Here is a 22748-nt window from a genome sequence, read left to right as displayed (position 1 = left end):
GACTGAATCTATAGTTAGTGAACAAAACAGCGCAGTCAGTGTTGTCTGATTCCCAAACAAATGACTCTTATGAGTTTTTTTTTTTTTTTTTTAGTAAATCAAAAATATATCACAACTTCACAAAAACTTTGATTCCTGAATGAATGACTCAGAGTTCGTTCATGAATCAAATGCACACTGTGTGGTTTGTTAGATGTATTTTATAAAAATAAATACATAAATGTGACCCTGGAGCACAAAACCAGTCTTAAGTCGCTGGGGTATATTTGTAGCAATAGCCAAAAATACATTGCATGGGTTAAAATTTTAGATTTTTTTTTTATGCCAAAAATCATTAGGAAATTAAGTAAAGATCATGTTCCATGAAGATTTTTTGTAAAATTCCTACTGTAAATATATCAAAATGTAATTTTTGTTTTGTAAAATGCATTATTAAGAACCTAATTTGGACAACTTTAAAGGTGATTTTCTCAGTATTTTGATTTTTTTGCACCCTCAGATTCCTGATTTTCAAATAGATGTATCTCGATCAAATATTGTCCTATTCTATCAAACCATACATCGATAGAAAGCTTATTTATTGAGCTTTCCAATTATGTATAAATCTCAGTTTTGTAAAATTTAACCTTATGACTGGTTTTGTGGTCCAGGGTCACAAATAATGAAATATTTTACAAAATTTAAATTTGCTCATTACAGTCAGTTTATGGTCAGTTATTGCAGTGCATTTATTCTGCCTCTAAAAAGACAAAAAAAATACATAGTACTTTTTAAAATTTTCTTAATACAATGTTTTGTAATCTATTTTCCAAGGCAGCATTTCTCTTTTTCATTTAGTGTAACTTCATATACTAAAAGAACTAAAGCTAAAATTGAAATAAAATACTAAAAACATATAGACATACTAACAAAACAAAAAACTACTAAAAATGACAATGGCACACAACTAAAATGACTAAAGGCCTGTTCACACCAAGCACGATAACGATAACTATAACTATAAAGATAACATTCTAAAAATCGTTTCAAATTTAAGAGAATAGCAGAGTTCATACCACAACTATAACGATAACGATACAGAGCGACGATATCTTTGGGATCACTTTCAGAACGTTTTTTTTTTTCCAGCTGTTGAACGATAAAACAATTATTAAGTTAATCAGACTTCATTTCACTTCATTAAAGGCTTGTAGAGAAGCAAACAGACATTGCACAGCAAACAGAGTAACATAAAACATCACTTACCTCAAACTCAGCACTAGTCTGGACAACATTGTCATGCCTCCTTTAAAGGTGCAGTAGAAAAAAGTCCTTAGTGTTTTTATTTCCACTACATTGACTACGTTAGAGAAACGCTAGATTCACTGTTTAGATGCGCTCGAAACGTCCATGCTGAGGACATCTACTGGTTGAAGTTGTGTAAATGCAACAAAAATAGACAGTTATCCTTCACTAGTGTGGACGATAGCAGATATGTGACCCTGGACCACAAAATCAGTCATAAGGTTAAATCTTACAAAACTGAGATGTATGCATCATATGAAAGTTCAATAAATAAGCTTTCTATTGATGTATGGTTTGTTAGGATAGGACAATATTTGGCCGAGATACATCTATTTGAAAATCTGGAATCTGAGGGTGCAAAAAAATCAAAATACTGAGAAAATCACCTTTAAAGTTGTCCAAATTAAGCTCTTAACAATGCATATTACTAATCAAAAATTACATTTTGATATATTTATAGTAGGAATTTTACAAAAAATCTTCATGGAACATGATCTTTACTCAATTTCCTAATGTTTTTTGGCATAAAAGAAAAATCAATAATTTTGACCCATACAATGTATTTTTGGCTATTGCTACAAATATACCCCAGCGACTTAAGACTGGTTTTGTGCTCCAGGGTCACATATAGTTATCGTTGCATTTATAGTTATCGTTATGGTTCTTGGTGTGAACGGGCCTTAAGACTTCTAAAATAAAGTGAAAATGTAAAATATAACAGTTACAAAAAAAAAAGGATATTAATGTCTTATTCTAAATGAGCATATTTTAACTATCTATTAATAAGCAGCAAATGAGTAGTTTATTAAGGCAGAAGTTAGTAATAGTGAGAAACTGAATAGCAGTCCCCAAACTAAACCGTGTCCTTCAGTTGTGTGTGTTTAGTTTAGTGTTGGACTGATGTCATGCAGATGTGTGCGTCTGACGCAGTGGTGTGCCAGTTAAGTGTCTTACAATGTGCTGCTAAACAAAACACTACAAATGTTTCTATCAGTGTGAGTGAATGCGAAATAACAAATACAGCAGGATCTCAGACGTCTCATGAGAACGCCACATGTGGACCATGTTGAGGAACAGCTGGAAAGGCGGCGCTGTGTGCTGTGTACGGTCAACAGGAAACACGCTTTCATCTCGTCTGGCTCAACCAGAGCTCACGCAAGCTACAACTCAGAGAGGCCAGGCTCTGTTCCTCCGACAGCAGCGCTTCACAGCAACATAACTCATGATCGCTCGTGACGTCAGTGTGTGAGTGACCAGGAATGACACCGACCGATCCTGTCATCATAGTCCAGAATATTCCTGGAGATTTACACCGCTGGCGTGCCATTTCATTATGATGCTTTCAAGGCCTCTCTCGTGAAGTGTTGCGTGATTTTTATTTTTAGGTGTGCAATAGTAACAAGAAGAATGTAAGTTGTCTTTCTGGAATGATTTAGCGTGTTTTGATGTTTTAAAATTTGTTGAAAACATTTCGTGAACACTGAACACAACGTCACATCAGCATGACACAACAATTTATTAACACTGTCAGAATAATAGATCACTATGAAAGTCTGTTTTCGCCACACGGTAAAAAGATATATCACAATTAAGACTTTTTTCTCCATTTATATCTCAGAAAGTCTGAATTATGAGAGAAAAAGTCGCAGTTACCTTTATTACAGGGTTCAAACAAGGTGCTTGTTTTGACTTTTTGAAATGAACTGCTTAGAAAACCCTTGAAAATAGCAGTATTCCTGAAGAGGTAGTGAAAAAGTGCTTGAGTTATTTAATACCAATGTATCTATGAAAAAAGTGTTTAATTTTTATATATCTTTAATATCTTCTCATGCAAAATTAATGCATTTCAAAAAACAAAATAGTTTTTTCATTTATTTGAGTTAATAAAACTGAAAAACTGAAAAAGCTCATTGTAAACATGGCTGAAGATGTAAAAAGAGGAACAGATGAACTGAATCAATTAAGTGAGTCACTTACGCTGGAACTGCTCTTAGTGATTCAAACTTGTGACTTTGATCATTCATTTCAAGCAATTCACTAGCAAAAAAAGAGATCAAATTAAAAGAGCCAATTAATTTTAATTTAATTTAAATAATATTGCTTTTAACGATTTTAAAAAGCATGTAGTGATGGGTGAAAACCATTGCATCACAAAATGAATCACTGTTTCAAAGTGATCCATTCGGATCGTGTATCGGAATCATTTGATTCAGATTAGGACTTCAGATCGCGTCATTTGATTCAGATCGGGACTTCAGAGTGGGTTTGCAAATCATTTAATTCAGATCAGGACTTTGGAGTGCGCTTTGTGAATCATTTGATTCTGATCTAGACTTCGGTGCATGTTTGCAAATCATTTGAATCAGTTCGGGTCTTTGCATAAACCAGGATCCATAGATACCTCTCACATGAACACTAAATAACCATCAGGTTTCGGTTTAATTGTGTGTTTACTGTATGAATGGTGAGACTGACAGGTCTGCTGGTGTGTCCTCAGGTCTGACTGTGTGGATATCCTGACCCAGTGTGGCGATCGCAAGCGTTTCCACGAGGGACAGACGCCGGAGCGCATATGTGACCTGCTGTCTCCCACCGACGACCCGGAGCGCTGCATCCCTCTCAACAGATACCTCAGTGAGTGTGCGCTTGTCCGATGTGCTCAGGTCTGGGTTCGTTAGGCCGTGTCACTGACGTCATTGTGTTTTCCACAGCTCCCAGTCCCTTCGAGAACATCATTGAGGAAGTCATCCACCCCTGCAACCCCAACCCCTGCCCCAGCAATCATCTCTGTGAGGTCAACAGGAAGGGCTGCCACCCCGGACAGGACTGCCTGCCGTACTTCTGCGTTCCTGGTACACTCCACAGATTATTCTCTTATGAGCTCAAACTGTGATTCAAATATGTGCATTTATTCAGAATGGAATAATATCTGCTTACTGAATACTGCACACTGCATACTGCTTACTGCTTAAAGTGGGTTTGTGTCAGCTATTAAACACTCTAGTGTATCTGAAATGAGGCCATGTGAAATAGTACACAATGGTAAAGATTTTAGATTGTAATATGCTATTTTATTGTCACATGACTTTACCATATTGAATGTTTAATTCAGTGAGTCAGTGAACACCTCAGACAAAAAGGCAGTTTGGCTTGTTTAATCTAATTATGTTTGTATTTTGCATCTTAACCTTTGACAGTCGAATCAAATAATGGGTCAAAAAGTAGATTTTAAAATTTTGTTCTTCTTTAAAGATTTTTTTTTTCCTGTTTTGTTTTTGATTGTTTTTGTTTAGATTTTTTTTGTTTTGTTATAAAAGGTCTTTAAAACTTTTTAGATAGTTTCCATTAAAGTAATGAGTAAAAGTCTTGATGAGTTTTGAGTGAGTTTTGTCTTTGTTTTTTATTTAGTTATTTTCTTGTTTATTTTTGTTTTGTTTTGATATTCTCCAATTAAATTTAAATTTTGTTTTTACAGTTTTGTTTTTGTCTTGGTTTGGTTTGGTTTCTGTTTGTTTTTATTTAGTTATTTTCTTGTTTATTTTTGTTTTGTTTTGTTTCAAAAAATCTTACCTTTTGATAGTGTTCAATCAAAGTAGAGATAGAGTCAAAAAGTAGATTTCTAAAAAAAACGTTTTCTTTTGTTTAGTTTTTGGAATTGGTTTCAGTTTTTTTTTTTTAGTTTGTTTTGTTTTGTTTAAAAGCGTCATTAGTTTATTTTTAAGTTTTTTTTTGTTTTTTTGTTTTCCTCTTTTGTTTATGTTTTGTTTTTGATTATTTTTGTTTTTTGCTTTAAAATTTCTTTAAAACTTCTTAGATGTTTCCAATCAAGTAAAAAAAAAAGATTAAAAAATAGATTTTCAAGTTTTCTTTCCTTTTTTTTTTTTTTTTCTTGGTTTGCGTTTGGTTTGCTTTTTTATTTTGTTATTTTCTTGTTTGTTTATTGTAGTTTTGTTTCAAAACAGCTTTTGATATTTTCCAATCAAATAATCAGACAAAAAGTAGATTTTAAAAGTTTTGTTTTGGGTTTTGTGGATTGGTTTCAGTTTCTCTTTTAGTTTTAGTTTAGTTTTGTTTAGTTTTAAAATGTCTTAACTTTTGATAGTTTCCAGTCAAATATTAAGTCAAAAAGTAGATTTTAAAAGTTTTTTGTTTCAAAAGGTCTTATTAACTAATAGTTTCCAATCAGATAATGAGTCAAGGAGTAAGTTTATAAAACTTTTGTTGTGTTTCATTTTATTTCATCACACCAGAAAAGGAAGGTGAAGTCAAGTGAACTGCACTGTGGGATAGCCAGTTTGTGTTTTCTGTTGTAAACTGTGCATCTGTGTGCTTTGTGCATACAGTACTCGGTAACAGTAGTATGCATACTGTGTGCAGTAAGAGCAGAACGCTAGTATGCCAGAGAGACTGATGAGAAAAGTGTACTATGATGGTGCCATCATGACAAACTCTTCTCAGACACTGAGTTTTGATGATGTTTCTAAGGCTGTAAGCTGGGAGAAGCGTCAGAGTTCCTGGTGCCGATGGACGGCCGTATCCAGGTGCCCACTAGGAACGGTCAGGTGGGCTGTTACGAGGTGTGCACCTGCGGTCAGAGCGGCCGTCTGGAGAACTGCGCAGAGATGCCGTGCTTCGACACCAGCAAGACCTGCCTCATAGGAGGACAACGCAAGAGTAAGAGCCTTCACTCACTTTACAGCTGCTATGATTTACATGCCGCTTACACTGCAAAAAATGCTTTTCTTACTTAGATTTTTTGCCTTGTTTTCAGTAAAAACTAATTAAAATGAAGTGCATTTTTTTTTCCTTGAAACAAGCAAAATAATCTGCCAATGGGGTAAGAAAAATAAGATAGAAAATGCACTTAATTTTGATTTGTTTTTACTGAAAACAAGAAAATAATTTTTACTTGTCTAAAAAATCCTTCTTGATTTAAGATTTTTTTAATATTTTGGCTGGAAACAAGACAAAAAATCTAAGTAAAAAAAACATTTTTGCAGTGTAGCAACTCATTTTTAACACTTGCTGCTTGATCAATGATTATTTCACATATTAATGGGAGACACTGCCGGCAAAAACAGTTTTTTCATGCACCTGTCAACTGAGATTTTGGGCTTTTTGGTTTTTCATAAAGTGTTTTTTCAGACTAGTGGAAAGAAAACACCCAAAAGACACTGTTAAGTCTTTCTTTTATAGCACTTTATCTATTTGTGTCAATAAATTTCTATTCCAATACAGATTTCTGAAGGCCATGAGTTTTTTCTCCTACACTGAGCCATAAATCTCCACTTCAGTAACACTTACACACACCACACTGAGCATTTTTAACCCTGACTATATCCTGAAGGTTTTTACAGAGGGATTTGTTCATGTAGAATTAGCTTGATGTTATGCAACATTTTATTCCCCAGTCGTTTCCTGTCTGTGCTAAGTATTTTCTGAATTATGTTTTGACAAAATGACACCCAAAATTTCTTTTGCAAAAACATTTGACTCTAAAATTGTAAAAAAAAAAAAAAAAAAATTAAACAAGAATTTTGAAACTGACTTGATCCAGTGTTTAGATTTTTGTACTAGAAATGTATGCAAATTAGTGCATATTTCATTAAATAATGCCTCATTTGCATATTAAAATATAACATTTTAGTAAACTTGTAATACAAAAAATGTTTGCAATTATCAAAGTAATCAATCAAACGGGGTTAATAAGGTGATAACTATTTTTTTTACCCTATTCACCGGCAGTGTATTGCCTTAATGGTGTGTAACAAACACCTGTGTTTGTTTGTTGTTCTTTATTTCATTAACTATTATTATTCCAGCACTGGTCATGTTTGATGTGAACGCTGCCATCTGTTGGTGGAGTAATGCGTTAGTAACAAATGAAATCTGTATTCTCAGTGAATAGATATTTAGAAATGTTTCCAATATGTTTAAACAACGCAAACAACCCAACAGTTAATATATTAATATATATAGAAAAAATATGTAATAAAAGCTTTAAATAAGAATAAATGCATGTAGCGCTGGTTTTTATTGGTATGGGTTTGTGTTTTTGTAAACAGCTCATTTTTATGCCTGTCGGTTTGAACCTGAATGAGTTTATTGCCTTTTCTTTCATGTTTATTTTTACTCCACTTCTAAAGCTCTCGGTCATCTTGGGCTCATTGGAGACAGATGTGCTGCGCTTTATAGACGAGCGGAGCTGGAAACATCCACTCACAGCCGTCCTTACTCTTCCTGTGCAGACTAAACCTATAGCATGTTATATTCTTACAAGTATAACTCATACTCAAAAACTCTAGAACTTATTCTCAATGAAATGAAGGAAATAAAAATAGCCTTTAGAGTGTTGGGGAAGCTGCTCTATTGTGGAGAGTCACCGACAGGAAGAGATGACCGGAAACATGGCGTCAGACTTCCTGTGTGTGGTCCTCTGTTGCATATATATATATATTAGACAGAAGAGCATCAGCAGAAGTGAATGTTTGTTGATCGTCTCATGTTCTGCTGCAGGTCACGGTACGTCGTTCCGAGACGACTGTCATCCCTGTTCCTGCTTCGCCGGTGAAAGCATCTGTTTGTCCCGACAATGTCTGCGCTCCGACGGCTCAGACGAGGACCGGCGCCTCTTCACAGGTCTGTGATTCACATCCTCTGTTTAGGAAAGCCTAGAAAAAATAAACAAGGCAAGCTTCACTTTATGTCTCACACTTATGACTTTTTAGATTATTGCAACTTTTAAACAAATTTCTGACTTTTTTCTTGTGATTTTGCCAGAAAAAGTCTAATTCAGATTTTTTTTTAAGTAATTGTGACTTTTTGTCTCACAGATTTGAAGTATTGTGAGATATCAACTCAGAAATTCAAAGAAAAGTCAATACTCTAAGTTAATCAGTGTTGCCAAGTCCACGGTTTTGTTGTGAAAACTGGGCAACCCTGAAATTAATACCACAATTTTTAGGTAATTGTGAACTTTTTCCTTGCAATTTTGAGAAATAAAAATATCAGAATTGTAGTTTACAGTTTACATATTGCAGTTCTGAAAAAAACTCATCTCACAGTTACCTTTAGTCTTCTTATGGTAACTAAACCTATAGCATGCTATATTCTTACTTGTATAACTTACACTTAAAAAACTTTCTCATTCTTAGTAAAGTAAAGGAAATTTAAAAAAAATAGCCAAAAGAGTGTTTTTAATAGGGGAGCCTCTTCAAAACACGATTGGGCTAGTTTTGGGCTAGTTTTGAATAGCAGTTGGGGTGGGTTTTGTTGTAAAAACCTGGCAACCCAGGTTTGTGCACTTTACAGTTTACATCTTGCAGTTCTGAAACGAAAGTCTGAATTGTGAGATCAAGTCACAATTACCTTTTTTATTTTTTATTTTAAAAGGAACAGAAAAGAAAAACAAAATTATGACAAACTCAGAACTGCAAGAAAAAATCTAATTTAGATTTTTTTCAGGTAATTGTGACTTTATCTTTTATTTTAAAAATAAAAGGAAAAATCAGAATTGTGAGATATAAACTCAATGACTTTTGCAGTTCGGAAAAAAGTCAGAACCGTTTTGATCACTTTATTCCTTGGTGGAAATGAGCTTTTACAGATTTTAGACTTCACCACAATATCTAATAACTTGTTAACAACAAAAGAAGGAAAAAATAAAAAAATGTAAATATAATAAAAAAATAATGAAGTGGATAAATCGATTTAAATTATTTAAAAATACACTATTAAATAAAACTACAATGTTTTTCTTACTTGTCTTCTTGTCTTGTTTCCAGCCCAAATATCTAAAAACTCTTAAATCAAGATGGATTTTGTAGACAAGAAAAATGATCGTCTTTGTTTTCAGAAAAAAGTCAAAATTAAGTGAAATCAGCAAAACAATCTGCCAATGGGGTAAGAAAAATAATCTTGTTTTCTGTTTGAAATACAGAGTAAAGAAAGACAATTTTCTTACCCCATTGACAGATAATTGAGCTTGTTTTAAGCAAAAACTCATTTAATTTTGACTTGTTTCTGAAAACAAGAAAAAATTTTTTACTCGTCTAGAAAATCCTTCTTGATTTAAAAATTTAGATATTTTGGCTGGAAACAAGACAAAAAGTCTAAGTAGGAAAGACCTTTTTAGCAGTGTATTTTAAGGACTTTTTTTTAAATAAATGAGTTGAAGTGTTGAGGCTGACTGGTTTGGTGTGTTTTGTCTCTCAGGGCTTCCGTGTGGCTGCGCTGATCATTTCGTGCCGGTTTGCGCTCGTAACGGACGCACGTATCCCAGCTCATGTGTGGCACGCTGCGTCGGCTTCAAGGACCATCAGTTTGTGTTCGGCTCCTGCAGGACCATCGCCCCCTGCTCCCCGAACCCCTGCCAGAGGAACCAGAGGTACCTTCACAACACACACAACGCCAGACACTTCACATACGACACAATCATATCCCTCCAGTACCACTAGCGGCCAGAGCAAACACAAATATCAGGATTGTTGTGTTTAAGTGTGAAGCCGATTAATTGCTCCAATTTTGATGAGAATAACCTTAAATTAAACCTCAGGGTGTGCTTGAATACGTTTTAGTGAACAGCTAAAATAATAAAAATTGTGTCAGTGTCCAAATATATATGTGACCCTGGACCACACTTATTTTATTGAATAAATAATAAATAAGTCTTCCGTTAATGTATGGTTTGTTAGTTCAACTATTTGAAAATCTGGAACTTGTTTTCTTTCAATTAGCACAAGTTTTGTATTTTTTAGGAACTGATTGATTGTAGGCCTGAGCTTAAACCAAAGTTTTGTAAGTGGATATTGTCAAAATTAACCATAAATAATGCTTTTTTTTACTTTTTAAAGTGCATAAACTCTGATCAATGAGGCTTATGATGAATCTGTGGTCAGAATACAGCGTTATTGAGCGTTATTGTCTTTTTCACCAGAAACACCAAAAGTGTAATAATGTGAGGGGGAAAAAATCCTTAAAAAAAGCCAAAAAAAAAAAAAAAAACATTTCTTTTAGATTTTTTTTTTGTGAAGTTGTTATATATTAGCTAAGTAAGTTTAAGTCCAATAAGTCCAATGTGGTAATATTAACTAGCATTTTTGGGAAAAAGAAAGTCCTCTCCAGCTTAAAATGACCTTATCACAACATGGGGGTTTAACAAAAACACACCAATCCGAGGTTATTCCTGTTAGGCACTGCAAAAAATGCTTTTCTTACTTAGATATTTTGGCCGGAAATAAGACAAAAAATCTAAAAAAAATTCTAGATGAGTAAAAATAAAAATAAAAAATGAAGTGAGTTCACTGCAAAAAATGCTTTCCTAGCTTAGATTTTTTGTCTTGCTTCCAAAAAACAAGATTAATTTTCTTACCCCATTGGCAGAAGCAAAAACTCACTTAATTTTGACTTGTTTTTTCTAAAAACACGAAAATATTTTTTACTTGTCTAGAAAATCCTTTCTTGATTTTGGATTTTCCGATATTTTGGCTCAAAATGACCTTATCACTACATGAGGTTGGTTATTCCTGTTGGACAAGTTATGTGGTTCAATACAATAACACCAAATGTATTATTGGAACTAACATATTCTTAATCAGTAATTTATGAAAGCCTGCTTCTAACTTAAAGAACAAAAATAAAAAGGGTCAGTCCTTGTATTTTGTTGTCGATAAAATTCAAAATATGGAGAAAATTCTCTTTAAGTTGTTCAAATGAAGTTCTTAGCAATGCAAGGTTAACGGAGGCCGATCGGAATGAAATTCTGTATGTCTGTTTGACTCACGCCGCAAAAGTCTGAGAGAAATTTGAAAGAAATTAGCCACTGGGGGCAAGAACGCATTTTTCAAGGGCATAAATGATTGTGCATTGTGCGGTTTTTCTCACAAAATATTCATACCATACAGTAGAACTCCTCATTCCAGACAACTTTGCCTCTAGAACCACTGCTGTCAATTAAATTGTTTGTTAAATGATTGAGAAGATGTCAAAAACCTAGGTTTTTCACTCAATCAGAAAAAAACCCCACTGTTGTGCCATTCTCTAGACTCTCTAGGTCAAAAATTGAGTTTGCCCAGGGTCTGCTTTATCTCTGCGTTTCCTCTGGGCTCAGATTGTTTGTTCAGGTGTTTCTCGGTTTCCTCCTCCGGCGGGACGGTGTTTGTGTGACCCGTCTGATGCCTCGCTGGGAAACTGATCTTACAGCACACATCCAGTCATTCAGCACACGTCAACACTGATCAACCAATGGAAACTCCAGATTCATGTTCAACGTGCACACCGATTGATTTTAGAATTGATTCATGTGATTAAACTAACAAATATGCAGTGTTACTTTTAAAAGTAATGCGTTACAATATTGAGTTACTCCCTAAAACTAATTACGTTACTTAGTTACTTTTGATGGAAAGTAATGCGTTTCGTTACTTTTGCGTTACTTTTTAAATCCGGGCAGGGTTTGCTTGTTTGTTTTTAATATAAAAAGTAGTATTTTTGTCAAATGTAAAAGCCTTTTCACACCAAAAGCCTCAGGTTTAGAGAAAAGTAAATTGTCGTCTGTACAGTAGACCACAGAAGAACAAATGTCAACTCTTCAGCGATAAAAAAGGAAAACAAATGTTAGATTATCTTGAGTAATTTGTGCTTATTAGTATGGATGAATTGGATCATCGAAGGTCGGCAGCAAAGACATCGGTTAATAAAATGGGATTAAATACATAAAGGATATTTGTATTATTGAACATATTTAATTATTGCAGGTTTGCGTTGAATTTGACTGTTTTTATTCATTTTGAGGAATACTGTATCTGTTTTTTAGTGAGTGAGATGAATTAATGCATGTTCACATTTATTCTAGAACTAAAGGAACATCTTACTCACAATTTCTCTCAACATGAGGACAGGAGAGCTTTTAATCAATAATTGAGAGAAAAGAAACTCAGATATTTGCTTGTCAATTAAAAAGTAATGCGGTACTTTAGTTACTTGGAAAAAGTCCAAGTACGTAACTTGCGTTACTTGTAATGCATTACCCTCAACACTGCATGCAATTATCAAAGCCACAAGAGACTGATTATAATGAGTGCACTGCAAAAAAAAAAAAAAAAGGGTTTGACATAAGATATTTAGTCTTGTTTTATTTAGTTTTTTCCCCTGGAAACAGGTAAAGTGGGGTGAGTAAAATATTCTTAAAATATGTGAGTATTTTATTAAACCCACTGGCAGATCATTTAAGCAAACTGCACTTAATTTAGTTTTTTTCCCCCCTGGAAACAAGACTAAATATCTTATGTCATTTTGCATGTTTAGTAAATGCATCTTAATTTAAAAATGTTGAGATATTTTGACTAAAAACAAGACAAAAATACTAAGTAAGACAAGCCTTTTTTTTGTGAGAAAGGGATATGACATTTTGATAAATAATAATAATTGATAATAATAGAATTTAATAAGTAGAAATATAATAATTGATATTTTATTTGTCAACAGATTAATTGATATAAAAATATTTTTAATGATTAATTATTAACTGTAATTATAATTGTTGAAATAAAAGTTTTTCAAACTGGTCAAATGAATATTAATTAATTAATATAAGCAAAATGACAAAATACATCACTCTATAATATATAATAAAAACAAATATGTGAGAAATTCTAAAAAATAATAATTTATCAACAAATTAGTTATAATAGAAATACAACATCAGTTATTAATACCTGCAATAAAAACTACAAATACAATTTTTTTTTTTAAAAAGTTAAAGCAAAAAAAGATTTTCTTGACAAATAAAAATTATTTTCTTGTTTAAAAAAAACAAGTCAAAATGAAGTGAGTTTTTGCTTAGAAGCAAAATAATCTGCCAACGGGGTAAACAAGATTTTTCTTAGTAAGAAAAGCATTTTTGCAGTGTTTGAAATAGTGTTTCTCCAACATGCTTTATTAATTCATTGAATATAAGCACTAAGATAAAATATAGCAATGTTTAATAAATATTAGTAGTAAATAATAGCACAATGTAATGAGAATGAATTTAAAAAACATAAAAGTAACAATGTATTAAAATATTAATAATAACATTAAAACCATATCATAAATACTCAGTAATTGTGTTCAGAAATTGCTATAGTGATTTAAGTTAATTTATATAAGCAATATGATAAGTGCCAAATGTTAATTGTGTAATAATTAATAATGCAATGCATTATTTTAGTGATAAGACATTCAAATGTAAAAAATAAATAAATAAACATTATCATTTCATGAATAATAATAATTCAATTCAAGTTTGTATAGCGCTTTTCATCATACAAATAGTTGCAAAGCAGCTTTACATAAAACTAAACTTTCTACAATACATTTAATAATAAATAGCAATATTTATAATGAAATCTTCTTCTGTAGGTCAGTGGTTCTTGAGTTGGCACTTGTTGGACGTCTTGTTTCTCTGATGATGTGGATGAGGATTGAGAGCTATCAGTTTTGGGTTTTGTGTGTTTGTGAAGGTTTGTTTGTTCAGATGTCAGTGAAGAAGCACTCGGGGGGCTTTTGAATTGACGTTCAGGATCACATTAAAATTAGAGGCACAATGTCTCTCAGACATCAATGGAGGGTCTCTGAGTGAACTTCCCGTCCAAGACAAGAGCCTTTCAGCATCTGCCTTATGTAAGGCGTAGCGGCGCGTTGCGTAACATCTCCTTGGCCCGCGTTTCAAAGGAAATGTTTGTTCCTTTGTAAACAAGATGATAAAATGGCGAAGCCTTGATGTTAAACATCTGACTGAGGTGCTTTTATGATGCCGCCGGAGCACAGGACTGACGCTGAGACACTGCAGTGTAAAACGTTGACTTCTGCAGACTGGATTCAGGAGAGAGGTGTTTCTGGACAACCTGGAAAATTCATGACTAATTGAACACAGCGAAAATGAGAGAAATGTCAGATGTCCTGGAAAATCACGCTGTTGTCCTGGAAAATTGTAAAAATGTAATTGTGTTTTCGTTTAGCCAAGAATAAACTGTTTAGCACTGACCTGAATCAATCCAAGCTTTCTGTTACACTTGAGCATTTGAGCACATGAGTACACTCACTTTACACCGGACCTGCTTATATGTGAACATAAACCACTAAACCAGTCATAAGGGTTAGTTTTTTTAAATTAAGACTTATACATCATCTGAAAGCTGAATAAATAAGCTATCCATTGATGTATGGTTTGTTAAGACAATATTTGCCTAATACAATTTTTGAAAATCTGCAATCTGAGGATGCAAAAAAATCTAAACACTAAGAAAATCACCTTTAAAGTTGTCCAAATGAACTTCTGAGCAATGCATATTACTAATCAAAATTGACATTTTGAGTTTTCAAGGAATATGATCTTTACGTAATATCATAATGATTTTTGGCATAAAAGAAAAATCAATTATTTTTACCCATACAACGTATTTTTTGGCTACTTCTACAAATATACCTGTGCTACTTAAGACTACACTGCAAAATATATCTAACAATTCTTAAATCAGGAAAGGATTTTCTAGATGAATCAAGAACAGGTCAAAATTAAATGAGTTTTTGTTTTAAACAAGCTAAATAATCTGCCAGTGGGGTAAGAAAATAAAACTTATTTCAAACAGAAAACAAGATTATTTTGCTTACCCCATTGGCAGATTATTTAGCTCGTTTCAAACAAAAAATCCACTTAATTTTGACTTGTTTTTTTCTGAAGCGAAGAAAATAATTTTTACTTTATTAGAAAATCCTTCCGATTTAAAAATTGTTAGATATTTTGGCTGGAAACAAGACAAAAAAATCTAAGCTAGAAAAGCATTATTTGCAGTGTAGTATTGTGTTCCAGGGTCACATATTTGATATTATTTTTACATGCTAATGTTTTAATGTATTATTTCCTTTAATATTAATATTAGCATTATTAGCATACTCATTGAATTTTTCTTTATTTTCAAATAGTTCAAAAATGAGAGAGTTTCAGTATTTTCACTATGGTATTGAAATTGGTTCTGAAAATCATTAGTTGTAATGTATGATTAAGAGCTTGTTTTCTAGCGTAGATTTTTTGTCTTGTTTCCAGCAAAAATATCTAAAAATTCTTAAATCAAGAAGAAGTTTTTAGACGAGTAAAAATAATTGTCTTGTTTTCAGAAAAAAAGGTCAAAATTACGTTTTTGCTTAGAACAAGCAAAATAATCTGCCAATGGGGTAAGAAAAATAATCTTGTTTTCGGTTTGAAATAACATGCTTTTGTTTACCCCATTGACAGATTATTTTGCTTGTTCTAAGCAAAAACGTAATTTTGACCTTTTTTTCTGAAAACAAGACAATAATTTTTACTCGTCTAGAAAATCCTTCTTGATTTAAGAATTTTTAGATATTTTGGCTGGAAACAAGACAGAAAATCTCAGCTAGAAAAGCATTTTTTGCAGTGTTTAAAGAGCTGATTTTACAGTCATGGCCATGAATATATTTATTTTTCTTTTATGTCTGCTGTAATTAAATGTAACATTTTCTGAAAACATCCTGGTCAATGGCAGTGAAGTAGAGGTGTGAGTCCAGCTGTCTGTGATGTGTGTGTTGTCAGGTGTATCCCCAAGCGTCAGGTGTGTTTGACGGAGCTGTCAGAATATCCCTGTCCTCAGTTCGAGTGTGTTTCCCGTCCGTCCGGCTGTGATCAGAGCCAGCTGGATCCGGCGTGTGACACGGACGACATGGAGCACGCCAGCCTGTGTCTGCTGTTCCACAGGAGCAAGAGTCTGGCGTACATGGGACACTGTCAGGTACAGCCACACGCCTCAGATCTCTGTGTTTGACAAGAGTGTAATTGTGGAGGTGTTTGGTCTGATGTGTGTGAGTCTGATGTGTGATGTGTGTGTGTTCAGGACGCATGCAGGATGCCCAGAGAGGTGTGTGGTCATAACGGAGAGACGTACGGTACGGTATGTGAGGCGTTCTCTGATCGTGTGGCGGTGGACTATCAGGGTCGCTGTCATGCGGTCGGAGTGGTGTCTGAGTTCACATCAGACTCGGGCTGTAACGCCGTACCCTGCCCTCCGCTCTCCAGCCGCGCATGCAAACCCGTCACTCCGCCCGGTAACAGCCGCTCCGCGCCACACACAACAATACCACACACTATAGCTCACAACTCACAGTCAGCAAGCTCATATCTCATCATTCTGAGCTTATATCTCACAATTCAGACAACATCTCACAATTATGAGTTCATATCTCACAATTCAGAGTTTATATCTCATAATTTTGAGTTTAAATCGTAGTTCTGAGTTTATATCTTGCAATTCTGAAGTGTTTATCTCTTAATATTTAGTTTATGTCTTGCAATTAATTTTATAAGCCATGATTTAAAGTTTAGATTTCAACATTTAGAGTTTATGTCATAATTCTAAATTTATACCTTGCATTTTATATATCACAATTCAGAGTTTATTTATCATAATTCTGAGTTTAAATCTTGCAACTCAGAGTTCATGTCAACAGAGGGCCTTTGACTCAAACAGTTTGACAACAATAGTTAAGAATGAAGTTAGGACTGGAAAAAACAGTCAAACCTCTGTTGAGTTTATATCTCATAATTTAGAGTTTATATCATTTTGAATTTATATCTGATAATTATATCTCCTGAGTTTATATCTTGCAATTCTAAGTTCATATCTCAAAATTCAGAGTTTATATCTCATAATTTAGAGTTTATATAATTGAGAGTTTGTCTCATAATTATATCTCCTGAGTTTATATAATAATTCAGAATTTATATCATATTATATCAAAGTTTATCTCAATTTAGAGTTGGTATCATAATTTAGAGTTTATATCTCAAAATTCAGAGTTTACATCTTATAATTATATTTCCTCTGATAATTATATCTGCCGAGTTTATCTCAATTCAGAGCTTATTTTTTCGTAATTTTGAGTTAATATCGCAATTCTGTTTATATCTCTCATTTTGAGTTCGTATATCACAGTGCAATTTTTTTTCTTCTCAAAATTGCAAGTTTGACCGTTTTTTCAGTCCTAACTTCATTCTTAACTATTGTTGTCAAACTGTTTGAGTCAAAGGCCCTCTGTTGTCCAACACGATATCTGAATGTTCTCTCCCATATAACAAGATATTTCCAGCATTTCTGTTATAATTATGACAAAGCAGCTTGTTTTCAAACTTTTTTATTAACAGCTGGGAGTGTTGATATTAGAGAGTATTGGATTTTCAGTTTACATCTTGGTTTGATTTATTCATTCTTTCATTCATTCATTCAAGTATGTTAAATTATATTAGATTTAGATTATTTGAAAACATTATTAACTTAAATATTTTGAGTCACTCTGTGGCACCTGGTTGAGAAGCACTCAGAATTAGATTTTCAGGGAGATCTGTAAGGATGTTTGTGTAAATCTGATGGAGATAAACTGATGTAAATGTGTGCAGGTGCCTGCTGTCCGGTGTGTGCAGGAATGCTGCAGATCCTCTGGAATAAAGCGCAGATGAACACCTTTGCTAAGGTAAATGTTCTGCATTTGCACAGAGCTGAGATTTGCTCCTGTTTATATTGTCCTGTCATTTTAACCAACTGTACTGAGATCAGGCATCCAGCAGGAGGCAGTGTTTAATAGCATTGTTGGAGGATGAAAGTATTCCCATATGAACGTGTTTCTCCTGAACAGCTCGTTTTACATCAGCCGCACCAGATTTATATGAACTATTAACAGTCAGTGTTTCTGTATGAGGTCTGGACTTCCTCCAAAAACAAAAAGTAAAATCTAATGGCACAGATGTTGCATGGAGCGAATGCAGCCGTTGTGATCAATAATGTCCGCCGGTGCTGTACTAATGAATACCATATTGCAGTCTCCAGTGTTTACTATTGCTCATAATAGAGTTAGTGATTTGAACGAATGAACGAGGCTTTAAATTATTACACAGCTTGTTAAGAAAAGACAAATGTGTGCTGTGAGATGAATGCATATTGTATTCTCACTGTGTGTGTGTGTGTGTGTGTGTGTGTGTGTGTGTGTGTGTGTGTGTGTGTGTGTGTGTGTGTGTGTGTGTGTGTGTGTGTGTGTGTGTGTGTGTGTGTGTGTGTGTTTCAGCTGAACCACCATCAGCCGGTGACGGTCCATGACATCCTGAAGATCCTGCGGCTGCACATCTCTGTTCCTCAGTGTGACATCTTCGGCTATCTGAGCATCGACTCTGAGCTCATCATCCTCATCGTACCTGTCGATCAGCAGCCCACGCCACTGCAGGTGTGTCTCCACTAACTCAATACTAGAGAGCACTAAAATACTATGTAGTGATTATCAGTAAGATGTTCCTTTAGTTCTAGAATAAATGTGAACATGCATTAATTCATCTCACTCACTAAAAAACAGATCCAGTGTTCCTCAAAACGAATAAAAAGTCAAATTCAACACAAACCTGCAATAATTAAATATGTTCAATAATACAAATATCCTTTATGCATTTAATCCCATTTTATTAACCGATGTCTTTGCTGCCGACCTTCGATGATCCAGTTCATCCATCCTAATAAGCACAAATTACTCAAGATAATCTAACATTTGTTTCCTTTTTTTATCGCTAAAGAGTTGACATTTGTTCTTCTGCGGTCTACTGTACAGACGTCAATTTACTTTTCTCTAAACCTGAGGCTTTTGCTGTGAAAAGGTGTTTACATTTGACGTTTTCACCAGTTTCAATTAAAAATTTAAGCTTAGCAGCTGCCTTAAAATTTTAAGTTAAATCAACTAATTTTTATTGTAATAAGTTAAAATGATTTTTTTTTAATGAACAGTTTTAAGCTGATTTAACTTAAAAATTTAAGGCAGCTGCTGAACTTAGGTTTTTAAGTTGAATCTGGTGAAAACTTTTTACAGTGAACTTTTTTTATTAAAAGCAAACAAGCAAGCCCTGCCCAGATTTAAAAAGTAACGCAAAAGTAACGTAACACATTACTTTCCATAAAAAGTAACTAAGTAACGTAATCAGTTACTTTTTTAGCGAGTAACTCAATATTGTAACGCATTACTTTTAAAAGTAACTTTCCTCAACACTGATTATTAGTCACTAAAATGAGAGTTTGTGCTAATGGAGGCTCATAGTTAGATTCTGCTGTATGTAAAACAATCAGTATCACAGAATCAATCAGGAATATCGCGGAAATATCCACTAATATTGATAAACCATAAAATAGCTCAAATGTCCATTTTGCATACTCTCTGGACCAGCTGGATCTACTGTGAATGTGAAAACTTATTCAAAACTTATTTCCATATTATGGCTGATGACCGGTAAATGGCAGATTCTTAGTGTTTTGACAGAACAAATGCAGAATTAATGAATAACTTAATTATTTAAAATAAATATATTAATTTAATAAAGAAGTTAAAGAACCAAAAATACAGTGATGATTATTTTTGAAAATTCAAAACTAAAAACATAAAACAGTCATTTTAAAAAGTGATTTCAGGCATGACAGCAATATAATGTTTAGTATGGAAAATAGATTCATTTTAATTAAATGAAATGTACATTTTATAGCATCAACTGTCAATGTTAGATGCTGACAGAGGTCATCTAAATGTAAAAATAGCTGGAAAAATCATGAGCAATTACTTTTTTTATAACAAACAAATATAATACATATACACATTTTATAAATAATTCAAAATTAACTTAACTGATACCTTTAGTACCTACATGGTACCACTGTTTCACACAACCCTAGTGAAAACATATCTCACAATTTTGAGTTTGTCTCGCAATTCTGCATTTATATCCTATAATGTTGAGTTTATATCATAATTCTGAGTTTATATCTCATAATTTTGTTTATGTCTTGCAATTCTGAGTGAATGTCTTATAAATTTTAGTTTATATTGCAATTCTGAGTTACTATCCAATAATTCAGAGTTGATATCACAATTTGGAGTTCATAGCTCATAATTCTGAGTTTATATCCTACTATTCTGCATTTATATCTCATAATTGTGTTTATATCTTGCAATTCTGAATTTATATCTTAACATTATAAGATATAAATTCAGAATTGCAATATAAACTCAAAAGTATAAGCTATAAACTCAGAATGGCAAGATATAACGTCAAAATTATAGGATATAAATGCATAATTGTGATGTCAACTCTGAATTATAAGATATAAACTCAGAATTGTGAATATGTAAACTCTTAATTATTTGTTATAAATGCAGAATTGTGAGATATGAACTCAAAATTGCAAGATATGAACTCAAAATTATGAGTTTGTATTGCAATTCTGAGTTTATATCTCACAATTATGCATTTATATCTTATCATTTTGAGTTTACATATTCACAATTCTGAGTTTATATCTTATAATTCTGCATTTATATCCTATAATTTTGAGTTCATATTTAGCAATTTTGAGTTTATATCTCATAAATCTGAGTTTATATCACAATTTGGAGTTCATAGCTCATAATTCTGAGTTTATTTCTCATAATTAATGGTAATCTAAATGTGAAAAAAGCTGAAAAAGCATGAGCAATTCAATATTTTATAACAAACAAATGTAATAAATATACATTTTATAAATAATGCATAAATAACTTGACTGATATTCTACACGATACCAATGTATCACACTGTTGTCTGTATGATTCACTCAGATCGAATAATACTGTAGTCTTCATCTCTGTTGATCTATTTTCCTATAAAAGAGTAGTTATGACAGTAAAGCAGTCAATAGTGGTCTGGTGAGTGTCTGTATTCCCAGACTAGCAGTGAATGTAGAAGGCAGCGTGTGGAGGAGTCTCTCTCTCTCTCTCTCCCGGTTCAGACTTTCATGCGGTTGCATCATATGCTCCAGATGTTCCTCTTAGTTGCCTAAAAATATTAGAGCTGTCTGCAAGGACTTAGTGCCCTGTTTCTGGCGATCCGTGGAGGTTGAGGCTGAAGTGTGTGTTGTGTTCTCCTGTGCAGATTGAAGCCTGCAGTAAAGAAGCAGAGAAGATCGACTCTCTCATCAACTCAGCCAGTCCGACTCTGGTGTCCCACGTTCCTCTGTCCGCCTTCCTCCACTCCGAGGTCAAGCTGTCCACCATCAGCTCCTCCGCTCTGGCTCTCGCCCCCCTCTCCTTCTCCTTCTTCCTCTGTGTGTTCTCCTCCTCTCTCCTGCTTTCTGTAACAGGGAAGCTGTTCTCCTCATAGCCACCCGTTTTGACAATCTGACAAAGACAATCAAACTCCAGACTGTTTTCTCAGTATTAAAGACTTCCTGAAGGAATCTGAGGTGCAGTGAGACGGACAGACGACCGGCACATATCAGCTTTCCAACACTTTTGTATCTTTGTAAAAACAGCCTGAGGAAAACATTGTTTTTTTAAGTATGATATATTTGAAATATTTTGTTCCTCTAATCTCAATCAATTAAAAAAAAAAAATACAAAAATGAGGAACCCAGCCATGTAAACAAATGACAATCGTACCGCTTATCCATAAAGCGGTAAACACAATATGCCTTGCTTATAAATTTATAAATATATATATAAATGTATGTGTACAGTTTTTTTTTAAATATGAAGTATTCTAAAAACAAACCTTTATGTTGAGAAGCAAAATGTTCTATTTTGAGATGAAATATCGTCACAATGTGCCATTTTGAAAGCGAATGCCTGCATGATTGCCAGTTCTGTGGTGTTTTTTCTGAATGTGTGAACTTGTGGAAGTGTCGCTTTAAGGGCCGCCCCGTTCCTGACAGTATTATTTGGCTTTGGCAGCTGTGTAGCATGATGGGACGGCCCTTACTGTGTCCTGTCTGTCTGTCTGTCTCTGTGTGTAACACTTCCCATCTATATTTTTATATGATGATAATAAATGTGATCATATTGCCGAAGGATTTCATCAGAATGCTCGAGTTGATATTATTGTTGTACAATTTCTATATAACAAGAAAATGAAACCACTGTTGTTCAAACGTTTGGGGCCAGTAAAACATTTTTGAAAAAAAAAAAAAAAGTTTTATTCATTAAAGATGCATTAAATTGATAAAAAAAATGACAGTATAGGCATTTATAATGTTACAAAGATTTTACTTTAAAATAAATGCTGTTCTTTTGAACTTTCTATTCATCTGTAAATCCTGAAAAATAAAATGTGTGACAGTTTCCACAAAAATGTTGGGCAGCACAACTGTTTTCAACATTGGTAATACTCAGAAATGCTTCTTAAGCAGCAAATTAGCATATTAGAAACAATTTGTAAAACCACATTGTACACATAATATAAAATGTATTGTTCGTTTGCAAAGAAATCTGCAAAATGTCTATAGATTATTAAGTTTTAGCACATGCACCAATGATTTAAAAAAAATAAATTGATCAGATTGTCAGATATGATTATGCGACCCTGGACCACAACACCAGTCATAAGGGTGTGGTTTGTTAGGATAGGACAATAATTGGTC

The 22748-nt window shown here is 33.6% G+C and overlaps 1 protein-coding gene across 1 annotated transcript in view; it reads left to right on the top strand.

Moving 5' to 3' along the window:
• Positions 1-22192, top strand: part of reck (reversion-inducing-cysteine-rich protein with kazal motifs) — a 70109-nt gene extending 47917 nt beyond the window's left edge. Inside the window, exons 12-21 of the mRNA XM_073830940.1 lie at positions 3782-3918; positions 3996-4136; positions 5770-5958; positions 7801-7923; positions 9499-9670; positions 15875-16070; positions 16173-16383; positions 17732-17805; positions 18394-18549; positions 21266-22192. Coding sequence (XP_073687041.1) covers positions 3782-3918; positions 3996-4136; positions 5770-5958; positions 7801-7923; positions 9499-9670; positions 15875-16070; positions 16173-16383; positions 17732-17805; positions 18394-18549; positions 21266-21493 — 1627 coding nt within the window. The 3' untranslated portion in view covers positions 21494-22192. The remainder of the gene's footprint in view (positions 1-3781; positions 3919-3995; positions 4137-5769; positions 5959-7800; positions 7924-9498; positions 9671-15874; positions 16071-16172; positions 16384-17731; positions 17806-18393; positions 18550-21265) is intronic.
• The last annotated feature ends 556 nt before the right edge of the window (positions 22193-22748 follow it).

The sequence above is a fragment of the Garra rufa genome, chromosome 24 (assembly GCF_049309525.1).
Source record: "Garra rufa chromosome 24, GarRuf1.0, whole genome shotgun sequence".
Classification (NCBI taxonomy): Eukaryota; Metazoa; Chordata; class Actinopteri; order Cypriniformes; family Cyprinidae; genus Garra; species Garra rufa.
Note: the sequence above shows the minus strand (reverse complement) of the source record. Positions and strands in the feature narration are given on the sequence as shown.